This window comes from Orycteropus afer, unplaced genomic scaffold, assembly GCF_000298275.1.
Source record: "Orycteropus afer afer isolate SDZICR_OR568_19922 unplaced genomic scaffold, OryAfe1.0 scaffold00012, whole genome shotgun sequence".
Lineage (NCBI taxonomy): Eukaryota > Metazoa > Chordata > Mammalia > Tubulidentata > Orycteropodidae > Orycteropus > Orycteropus afer.
The window spans coordinates 5,383,368-5,394,664 of NW_006921599.1; the positions used below are offsets into that span (position 1 = coordinate 5,383,368).

At 40.3% G+C, this 11,297-nt stretch overlaps 1 protein-coding gene across 1 annotated transcript in view; it reads left to right on the forward strand.

The window, feature by feature from the left end:
• Window positions 1-11,056, forward strand: part of HIVEP1 (HIVEP zinc finger 1) — a 58,194-nt gene extending 47,138 nt beyond the window's left edge. The window contains exons 6-7 of the mRNA XM_007952248.1: window positions 7,247-7,758; window positions 9,875-11,056. Coding sequence (XP_007950439.1) covers window positions 7,247-7,758; window positions 9,875-11,056 — 1,694 coding nt within the window. The remainder of the gene's footprint in view (window positions 1-7,246; window positions 7,759-9,874) is intronic.
• The last annotated feature ends 241 nt before the right edge of the window (window positions 11,057-11,297 follow it).

Sequence of the window (11,297 nt, forward strand, 5' to 3'; positions counted from 1 at the left end):
AACCAGTGATTCAAACCCACCACCTACTCCATGGGAGGAAGTTGAGGCAGTCTGCTTCCATAAAGATTTATAGCCTTGGAAACCCATGGGTGGTCACTGTGAATCAGAACTGTCTCGATGGTAGTGGATTTGGGTTTTTTTTTTTTTTGGATCGTGTAGTGTTCCTGATTATTCCTGATAATATTCCTTGTTCTGATGTCTGCTTTGACATTAATATAGCTTCTGTAGCAACATTTTGATTAGGATTTTTATGTACCTTTTGTTAAACTTTAACCTATTTATATTTCTATATTTACAATAGGTTTCCTGTATACAGAATATATGTGGAATTTGTATATAACATATAGTTGAGACTTGCTTTTTTATCGAATTTGACTGTCTTTGTCTTTAACTTATATGTTTAGACCATGCATTGTTAATATTTTTGCTCTAGACATTCAGTTATCTTTTGAAGCAACTAAAAATAAGAAAAAAAAAATAACCTTCTAGATCAATATCTTTACCAGTTGCATATGTGTTAGGGGGGGGCATGTGTTGTATGTAGCTATATAGATATATCGGTAGATGATATATAAAACTCATTGTCATCAAGTCGATTAGACTTATAGCAACCCCTTCTTGGGTTTCTGAGGCAGTATCTCTACGGAAGTAGATTGCCCAGTCTTCCTTCCGAGGAGTGGCTAGTAGATTGATATATATAGCTCGATAGAGAATCGCAGGAAATTAGTGTTTAATTTAATAACTGGATACTAGAGCTTAGCCAAGGAGCCCTGGTGGTACAGTGGATAAGCACTGGGCTGCTAACTGAAAGGTTGGTGATTCGAACCCGTCAGCCACTCCATGGAAGAAAAGACCTGGTGATCTGCTCCCATAAAGATTTCAGCCTAGGAAATCTTTGTCCAGTTGGGTTGTTAATGAGTCAGAATGGACTTGATGGTGCACAAGAGCAACAACAGAGCATAGCCAAGTTGACATGTAAAGCCCCCCATTACACCTTAATTTATTCCTTTTCTGATGCTCTTCATTTCTTTGAGCATATCCAGATCTCTATCTCATGTCATGTTCTTTCTGCCTGTGTAGGGGTTAGATTACTAGAGCAGTGTCTACTTGAGTCTAGATTTCAGGTTTCCCTTTGTGCTGTCCCTCACAGCACAGAGGATCTCGCTGCATGTTCTCATTCCTCACCTGTCCGTCATGCAGCGCTGCTGTGCTGTTACCTTTATTGGATGTTTGTTAGCAAGGCATTGGGGAGGATACAGTGTCATCTTTGTTGTTCTGATTCATCCTCCGTCTTAGTCAAGCCCTATGCTCCTCGGTTTCTGGTCTATGGCCTTTTTGGTTCTCTTAACCCTCCCCAAGGTCTTGTGCTGGGTTTGGCAGGTAATCCTGCCCTGCCTCCAGTAATAGAGTGTTTTGTTTTGTTTCTCTGACATGTTCCCTTTCCCCACTGAAGTGAGTTTTTGCCAGTGTCCTAAGGGTAGTGATGGAGGAAGGTTGGGCAATATACTTTAGTACTGATACCGCCTTGGAAACCCAAGGCAGCATTGCATTGGGAAGGGTAGTGATGCTTCTTGCCCTCCCCACACAGGGTGATAAGGCTTTTTACTCCCTGGTGGATCCAGAGGAGTTTCTTGCCCTTCTGGTATGGGTGTTTTTACTCTCCCCCAGGTCTAGACCATAGTAGATGGACAGTTGGCACTCTTTTTGGCCTTTTCTATGAGCACCTGGTTGGGTGCATGGAATGGAGCCTCAAAAAGAGTATGCACTCCCCCCATGTCTGCAGCCCCCAGGGGTTTCATTGTGCAGCCTGCACTGGCTTTTAAACAATCTACCAGCTATTTCAGTTGAACTCTTCTGACCCATGTCCTGTTGCACCTACCCAGGTGACCCAAGCTTGTATCTTCACTCTTTCTCCAGGTACTGTGTCTCCTTAGAATTTCAGCCATTTGGTTATTTAGGATCTCAGGTTGTTGATGGGTTTTTGTTAATATTGTAAAAATGGGAGTAATACTCCTTCAGCTCACTACATTCCAGAATAAATCGTGTTAAAAGGAATTGTTTTTAAAGTAGAGTAAATCTTATGTGAGTGAGACTTTTCAGCAAGGTCACCAGTCTTCCGGTGCCTTCAAGTCCTGTCTGTTTTCCCACCTAAAAAAATAAACAGGGAAAAAAAAAAAAAAGATCTCCTGAAAAATTTGATTGGGCAGCAAATGGCAAATTTGAAACAAATAGGATTATACTAATGTTAGAACTCCAAATATCAGACAAGGCACGTGAAGGCAGAAGCCATGGCATTTACGCAGTAATCAGTCATTCCATCTCCAGCAGGGCCACCACTGGGAACCAATAAATTAGTGTTGAGTTATTTTATTTATTTATGTATTTCAAACAATAAAGGAAAAGGCTTATAAAATCACTAATTAAAGAGATATAAATGTATATGTTTTATCTTTAGCATTTTTTATATAAAAACAATACTTGTTCATGAAAAGCAAGATAGTCTGTTCTGTCATCAAGAAATAATCACTCTTACATGTTTTGGTGTAGATCCTTCAAGATTTTTTCTGGAGTATATTTTCATAATAATAGGTAAATGAGCAATATAGTAAGATAGATTAGGATGCACGCCATTTGGAAAAGCCAGGAAAAATGCCTATTGCTTATTACTCTTTTTACATTTCTGTCTCTTTAAAAAAATATGTAAGTGCAGAATATAGCATATCTAAACAGCATGGGCTCAGATGTCTTCTTTGTTATATCTCAGTGACAAGGAATTAGGGAAGATGTTTTGCATTCCTTCCTTTAGCTTTTTTAGGTTTGTTAGCCTTCTGCGGGAAAGAGATTCTAAAATTTGTAAGATTCAGAATAGCTAGAGTTTTAAATCCCATTCCATATGAGGTCATGAGAATTTTAAAATAATTCCTTGGACCATCCAGAATAGGCCTAGTTAAACACAGTTGGTGCCATGTGATATTGTTTGCCAACATTAATGATTTTTAGTTATTTTGCCCCTTTTTGTGAAGAGTAGATTGAATCACGTCAGAGAAAAAAAGTAATGGAAAAATGTAGTACCTTAGGAAGATTAAATGAGGATTACTCCTCAGAGGACAATTGAAGCTTGTGTAAAACGATACTCAAGAATTAAGGAAAATAATTTTGCTCACAGATACCAAGCATCATTAGTTTTTGTTTTTGTTTTCATTTGTTTATTAAAACAAAGGTGTACAAAAGAGTAGATACAGTAAGAGAGCTTAGGAGAAAGAGTTGTATTTAACTCTTTATATATTGTTTTTCTACATAGCTAGTCTTACTTTCTACTACTTTTCTGTCAGTTTGTTCTACTGTGGTGGCTTGTGTGTGGCTGTGATGCTGAGAGCTATGCCACCAGTATTTCAAATACCAGCAGAGTCATCCATGGTGGACAGATTTCAGCGGACCTTCCAGACTAAGACAGACTTGGAAAAAAAAAGCCTAGCTACCTACTTCTGAAAAAGTTGGCCAGTGGAAAATCTTAGTTAGAACATTGTGTGATATAGAAAGTCTCTCAAAATACAACTGGAAAAGAGCTACTTCCTTAAAGTAGAGTTAATGACATGGATGGAATAAAGCTTTGAAGACCTTCGATTGCTCATGTGGCACAAGTCAAAATGAGAAGAAACAGCTGCAGATACCCATTAATAATTGGAATGTGGAATGTACAAAGTATGAAACTAGCAAATTGGAAGTCATCAAAAATGAAATGGAACAAATAAAGATAAATATCCTAGGCATTAGTGAGTTGAAGTGGACTAATATTGGCCATTTTGAATCAGACAATCATATGGCCTACTGTGCTGGGAATGACACATTGAAGAGGAATGGTATTGTATTCTCTGTCCAAAAGAATATTTAGAGATCTATTCTGAATTAAAATGCTTTTGATGATAGGATGATATCAATACGTGTACAAAGATGACTAGTAATTATGACTGTTATTCAAATTTATGCAACTATAATGCAAAAGATGAAGAAATGGAAGATTTTTACCAACTCCTACAGTCTGAAATTTAGCTAACATACAATCTAGATGCATTGATAATTGCTGGTGATTAGAATGTAAAAGTTGGAAACAAAAGAAGGCGGCTTAGTAGTTGGAAAACATGGCCTTGGTGATAGAAACAAAGCCAGACATCATATGATAGAATTTTGCAAGACCAACAACTTACTCATTGGAAATTTCTTTTTTTAAACAATATCAACAGTGACTGCCACATGAATCTCACCAGATGGAAGAGGCAGGAATCAAATCAACTACATCCGTGGAAAAAGGTGACAGAGAAGCTCAATATCATTAGTCAGAACAAGGCCAGGGGCTGACTGCGGAACAGACCATTAATTACTCATATGCAAGATCAACTTGAAGCTAAAGAAAATTAAAACAAGTCCCTGAGAGCCAAAATATGACCTTAAGTATATCCCACTTGAATTTGACGACCGTCAGAAAAATAGATTTGACACATTGAACACTAATGATCAAAGACCAGACTAGTTGTGGGATGACATCAAGGACATAATATATGAAGAAAGCAAGAGGTCATTAATAAGATAGGAAGGAAAGAAAACACCAAAATGCATATCAGAAGAGACTCTGAAACTTGCTCTTGAATGGAGAATAGCTAAAGTAAATGGAAAAACTGGTGTAAAAGAGCTGAACAGAAGATTTCAAAGGCTGGCTTGAGAAGGAAAAAGTATTGTAATGAAATGTGCAAAGACTGCAGTTAGAAAGTAAGAAGGGAAGAACATGCTCAGCATTTCTCATGCTGAAAGAATTAAGAAAAATTCAGTCTTCGAGTTGCAGTACTGAAGGATTCTATGGGCGAAATATTGAATGACACAGGAAGCATCAAAAGAAGAAAAGAAGATGGAAGGAATACATCGGGTCACTGTACCAAAAGTAATTGGTCAATGTTCAACCATTTCAGAAGATAGCATAGGTTGAAGAACCGATGTTACTGAAGGAGGAAGTCCAAGCTGCACTGAAAGCACTGCAGAAAAACAAGGCTTCGGAAATGGATGGAATACTAATTGAGATGTTTCAGCAACCTGATGCAGTGCTAGAAGTGCTCACTCATTTATGCCAAGAAATTTGGAAGACAGCTGTCTGGCTATCCGATTGGAAGAGATCCATATTTGTGCCCATTTCAAAGAAAGTTGATCAAACATAGTGTGGACATTCTTGAACAATATTGTTAATATCATATGCAAGCAAAGTTTTGCTGAGGATAATTTAAACAATTGCAGTAGTACATCAGCAGGGAACTGCCAGAAATTCAAGCCAGTTTCAAAAGAGGTCATGAAATGAGGGATATCATTGTTGATGTCAGCTGGATCTTAGCTGAAACCAGAGAATACTGGAAAGATGTTTACCTGTGTTTTATTGATTATGTAAAGGCATTCAATAGTGTGGATCATAACAAATTATGGATAACATTACAAAGAATGAGAATTCCAGGACACTCCATTGTGCTCATGCGGAACCTGTTACAGAGGAAGAGGCATTCATTCAAACAGAACAAGAGGATCCTGCATGGTATTAAATCAGGAAAGATGTATGTAGGGTTGTATCCTTTCACAGTACTTAATCTGTGCTGAAAAAATAATTTGAGAAGCTGGACTATGTGAAGAAGGTGGCATCAGGATTAGAGGAAGATTTTAACAACCTGTGATATGCAGATGACACAACCCTACTTGCTGAAAGTGAAGAGGGTTTGAAACAATGATGAAGATCAAAGTCTTCAATATAGATTACAATGGATAAGGAAGACGAAAGAATAATTGATGCCTTTGAATTTTGGGTTTGAAGAAGCATATGAAATACATCATGGATTGCCAGAAGAACAAACAAATCTGTCCGGAAGAAATACAGCCAGAATGCTCCTTAGAAGCAAGGATGACAAGACTTTGCCTCACGTATTTTGAGCACGTTACCAGGTGGACCAAACCAAAAAACCACCATACCCACTGCCATAGAGTCAATTCCGACTCACAGTCACCCTTTTAGGACAGAGTAGAACTGCCCCATAGCATTTTCAAGGCTGTAAATCTTTGTAGAAGTATACTTTCTTATCTTTCTCCCACAGAAAAGGACATCATGCTTGGTAGAGTGAGAGTGAAAAAGATGGATTATCTCAGTGGCTGCAACAGTATGCTCAAGCATAGCAATGATTGTGAGAATGGCACAGGACCAAGAAGGGTTTTGTTCTATCGTGCATAAAGTCACTATGAATTGGAGCCAACTCAACAACTTGTGGTAGTTAAGGTTATGTCAACTTGGCTGGGCAGCAGGATTTAGTTATTCCCTGTGATGAGACTGGTAATCAACTGCATGGTGGAATCTACTGAAGCAGCTGAGGAGCTGCCTTCAGGGTGTGCTCTTATTCCAGTATATAAGTATAAGCATTGAGAAAGGTCTCTGCAGCTTTTTGGCACACTTGGACCCTGCATGTGGCAGAGTCTTCATCTTCATAGCCTGCCTTGTTGTCTGCCAATCTTGGGGCTGTAAATGGACTTGAATTATGGCCTGCCATGTGGTATGATCATTTTGGGACCATGCCATTTTACTTGTCGACCTTCAGTTTGTCAGCCTCAGCAGCCAGCAGCTGAGTCAGTTAAGAGAAGCCTCCAGACTCACTGGGCTGGGAGCAAGAGGCAGAGCTGAAGCCCAGGGTTGAGAGTCTTTTACCCAGCCCCAAGAGCTTGGCACTTTGAACTTAGACTTCTAGCCTGTAAGAGAATAAACTCCTATCTGTTAAAGCTACCCATTTGTGGCATTTTCTATTAGAGTGGCACTAGAGAACTAAAACAGCCCTTAAAAATAATTTTACTTTAGGATTTTCTCTAGTGTACCATTTGAGTCTTCAGCTTCCATTTGTCTTTATGTAATACGCTCTACCTTTGTCACACCTCTTTGGGGTCCTTTCTGCCCCAGGTCTTCCACACAGCCTGCTTTCACTGCGCCCCTCTCTGGCAATGCCTGGCTTCTCTGAATTCCTACTAAAATTCCTGTCTTCTTCCCCCATTTTATTCTACGTAACTAGATTATACAATGTAGTATAATTACTAGATTGTATAATCTGCTTTGTGGGGTAGGTCCCGTCTCTTTTAAAATCTTCACTGTGTTACCAAGCTAATGGGTAAAAAAGGGTCACACTTTTTCTTTTTTTTCATTTGTAAAACCTTCACTTGCCTTTTTTGTTCTTTTCACTAGATGAGAAGCAAAGATTCAGTTATGAGAGGTCAGGCTATGATATTGAAGACTCGGATGGCCCTGATGAGGACGACAATGAGAATGAAGATGATGATGATGATAGCCAGGCTGAGTCTGTCCTGTCCGCAGCCCCCTCAGTTGCAGCTAGCCCACAGCACCTGCCATCCAGAAGTAGCCTGCAGGACTCCATGAGTGCAGATGAAGAGACCAGAATCCCTGATTGCTTTTCTGGGGCACATGCAGACCCCATGGACGTTCTACCAAGAGCACTGCTCACCAAGATGACAGTACTTAGCACGGTACATTCAGACCATGGGCAGAAGACACGGTCTCCTGGGAGCACCAGACTACATGTTACAGTAGATGAAAATGAGCCGATCACTTGTGTAGACTCTTCGAGGTCCCTGGAAGCTACACCAAGATCCCCATGTCATCAGATGTCTGTGGACTGTTCGGAAGCAGAAGTTGTCCTGAGGAGCTCTGTGTCAGGAAATGCTGTTGCTTTAACACAGGTAAATGATCCTTTTGCTGTTTACCTTTTACTAGTCTATGAAATGTGGGAAACCTCGTGGCTTAAGAGAAGGCAGTGGTGATGCAGTGGTGGACTTCTCACCTTCCATTCAGGAGACCTAGGTTCTATTCGCAGCCAGTGCACATCATGTGCAGCCACCTCTGTCAGTGGAGGCTCTTACACTGCTTTGATGTTGAACGGGTTTTAGCAGTGCTTCCAGACTAAGACAGATTAGGAAGAAAGGCCTGGGAATGTGCTACCAAAAATCAGCCAATGAAAACCCTATGGCTCACAACTCATGGGTTACTGTGAGGTGAGGGCCAGTTCAGTGGCAGCCTACAATAGCAATGGCTTAAAAGAATAATGTACTTAACAGAATAATGATTGATCACCAGGATTTGTATAACTTTGTGCAAAGATTTTTTGTTACATTTACAAGTAAAGGCCATTTACACCTGCTCTTTGGGTTCTTCTTAGGTATATTAATTGGATTTCACATTTTGTATTATAAATCTGTGAATAAACCAATGGTTCTTGAAAGTAACACCTATTTTTTTTATTATTTGTTTTTTCAAAAAATTATAATTTAAAAAGTGAAAAATTGTTTCCGTTGAGAACAAGAATCCTGGAACTTATTTATCCCATGACTTACTGTGAGTTTTTCCACTGGTGTTGATGTGATGAGTTTGCACTTAATGAGCCAAATGTTTCATGTTTTGCCCCTCTTGGCAAGACAGTTACCAGTTTCTATGGCAAAGTTAATGTGACCTAATAAACACATCAAGAAGTCCACTTTGTTGGAAGTAGTCGGATAGTTGCAACAGCTTGGGAAACACTCCTGCTGGAGAGCTGCCTTAGGGCCAAGCCCAGGCTCCGGAAAGGCACTGTTAGCCTACTGGAAGGCGTGCCTGCATTCATTCCTACTGTCTTGGGAAGAATGATTAATTCTGTGAGGAATTCATCCTCTCATTGATATTTCTCTTACCTCAAGTATATACTGAATATTTTGATAGCATTTATGTCTAAATGTGGCATATTTTCATTTGAAGAAAAATAAGAGAACTATAAAAGCTTGTATTTCTGCAAACTCTCTACTCTAATGTATCTCTTAAATATTGTCAAGGAGAAACAAAAATTTAAATAATAATCTGGGTAGAAGGGAGGATGGGCAAGATGTATTCCTACTGATAAGATTTTAATATTGATCACCCATTTACTAAGCTTCTCTATTCCTAAGTCTCTCTCATATCTACCAATGCCTAAAACCATGTCTGGTTATCAGGAGACATTTCAAAACCTCGTTGAATAAATGAACACACAAACAGATGAACACTGACAGACCTTTCTCTATGACAACTATTTCACAAATGAAACAATCCTTTGGTTAATTTTTCCCTTGAGTTGATATTCACAACCAACCAATACCTCAGTTTCTCAGTGACTCCTAATCTCAAAAATGGAATGGAGCAGGTGGCCCCAGTAAAAATAATAACAACAATATAAAATATGCCATTATGGCCACTGTTCAGTATAAAATTAGATGATGTCTAGCAAATTTGTCTGAAAAATGCAAGGTGTTGCTTTTATTTATACTAAAAAAAAAAAATAAATGGATTAAAGATGTAATGGATACATCTATTACAAACTTATTATTAAAAATCAAAATAAAGCCTAAAATACTTTTCCCTAATGAGGAAGAATAGTTTTTATGCTAGCATTTTATGGAATTTGGAATCATTGTTTAAGTGGGGGAATAGTGGTTCAGTGGTAGAATTTTCACTTTCCTTGCAGGAGACCAGGGTTCCATTCCCAGCCACTAATGCAGCCACTACCGTCTATTGGTGGAACTTGCAAATTGCTGTGATGCTGAACACGTTTCAGTAGACCTTCCAGACTAAGAGTAGGAAGCAAATCCTGGCAATCCACTTCCAAAATCAGCCATTGAAAACCCTACGATCACAATGGTCTGATCTGCCACTGATCATGGGATAACCAGGACCAGGTGCATCTTCTTCTTTTGTGCATGGTGTTTTGCCATGAATCAGGGGCCAACTCAGTGGCAGCTTAGCATTTAAGAAAGCTGTGTGATAAAAGGATTGTTCTCTTTTGTCCTTCAGAACACATCTTCTGTGAGACTTCCTCCTCTTGCATTGGAGCTCAGCTCTCAGCCAGCCATGGTGGTTTCCTCAGTGGCCTTGCCTCATCCTGACATTCAAGAACAGAAGCAACAAATAAGTGTACACCCGACTCCAGGCTTGCCTTCTCCCCAGACTCATTTATTTAGCCACCTTCCTTTGCATTCCCAACAGCAATCAAAGACACCTTACAATATGGTTCCAGTTGGGGGGATCCATGTGGTACCTGCTGGCCTCACATATTCTGCATTTGTACCAATTCAACCAGGATCAATGCAGCTCACAATTCCTGCCGTCAGTGTAATCCACCGAACTGTGGGCACCCCCGGGGATGCTATCACAGAAGTTTCTAGCACTACAAATCCCACTGGAGTGGCTGAACTAAGCAGTGTTGTGCCATGTATTCCCATTGGCCAAATTCAGGTGCCGGGCCTTCAGAACCTCAGCACACCAAGTTTGCCCTCACTCCCCTCACTCAGCATGGAAACTGTCAATATCTTAGGCCTAGCCAACACAAACATTGCCCCACAAGTGCATCCACCAGGCCTAGCTCTGAATGCTGTTGGCCTGCAGGTTTTAACTGCAAACCCTTCCTCACAAAGCAGCCCCAGCACTCAGGCACACATTCCAAGTCTCCAGATCGTGAACATTGCGTTGCCTACTCTGATTCCCTCAGTGGGTCAAGTGACTGTTGATGCCCAGGGAACTTCGGAAGGACCAGTGCCCCAGAACCAAGCATGTGAGAGACAACCCAAGCCAACTCCAGCAGCCAGTGCAAATCAGGTCAGCAGGGCCGAATCTCCTCAGGGGTCACCTAAAGTCCTGCGGGAAAATGCAAAAAAATTACTCAATTCGTCTGCCCCTGCCGGTGACCTCGAAAGGCTGGATGGTGCAAGTGAAGTGGCCACTGTGAAGGCTGCCTCAGTCAATCATGTCACGCCAAAGCATGAACTCCCCTCCACGCAGGCTGAGCAGGTGTCCACATCTGATGTTCTGCTAGAATTGCATCTGGAAGGGTCCACCAAGCCTGTGGGTGTCCACACCCTCTCTCCACACCGACGGGCTCACCGGCCCACAGGCCCACCCCGAAGGCAGGCCATTGTGCAGTTCAGTGATGTGAGCAGTGACGATGACGATGAGGACCGGCTTGTCATAGCGACCTAGTGGTTTCTATTTTTTCTTGTTTTGGGTTTTTTTTTTTTCAAATATAACACTTAAAGGTTTTTTTTTTAAAAAAACCCTCCTTTCCTTAAAGCACATTTTTCTGACATAAACTCATTACTAATCTTTGTGCAATCATGAACTTTTGACCAATAATTGTTTTGTGTCTGCTCCAACCATTTTTGTACATGTTGTATAGACAATTGTGCCTTTTAGGAGTTTTATGTTTAGAAACTGTACAGAT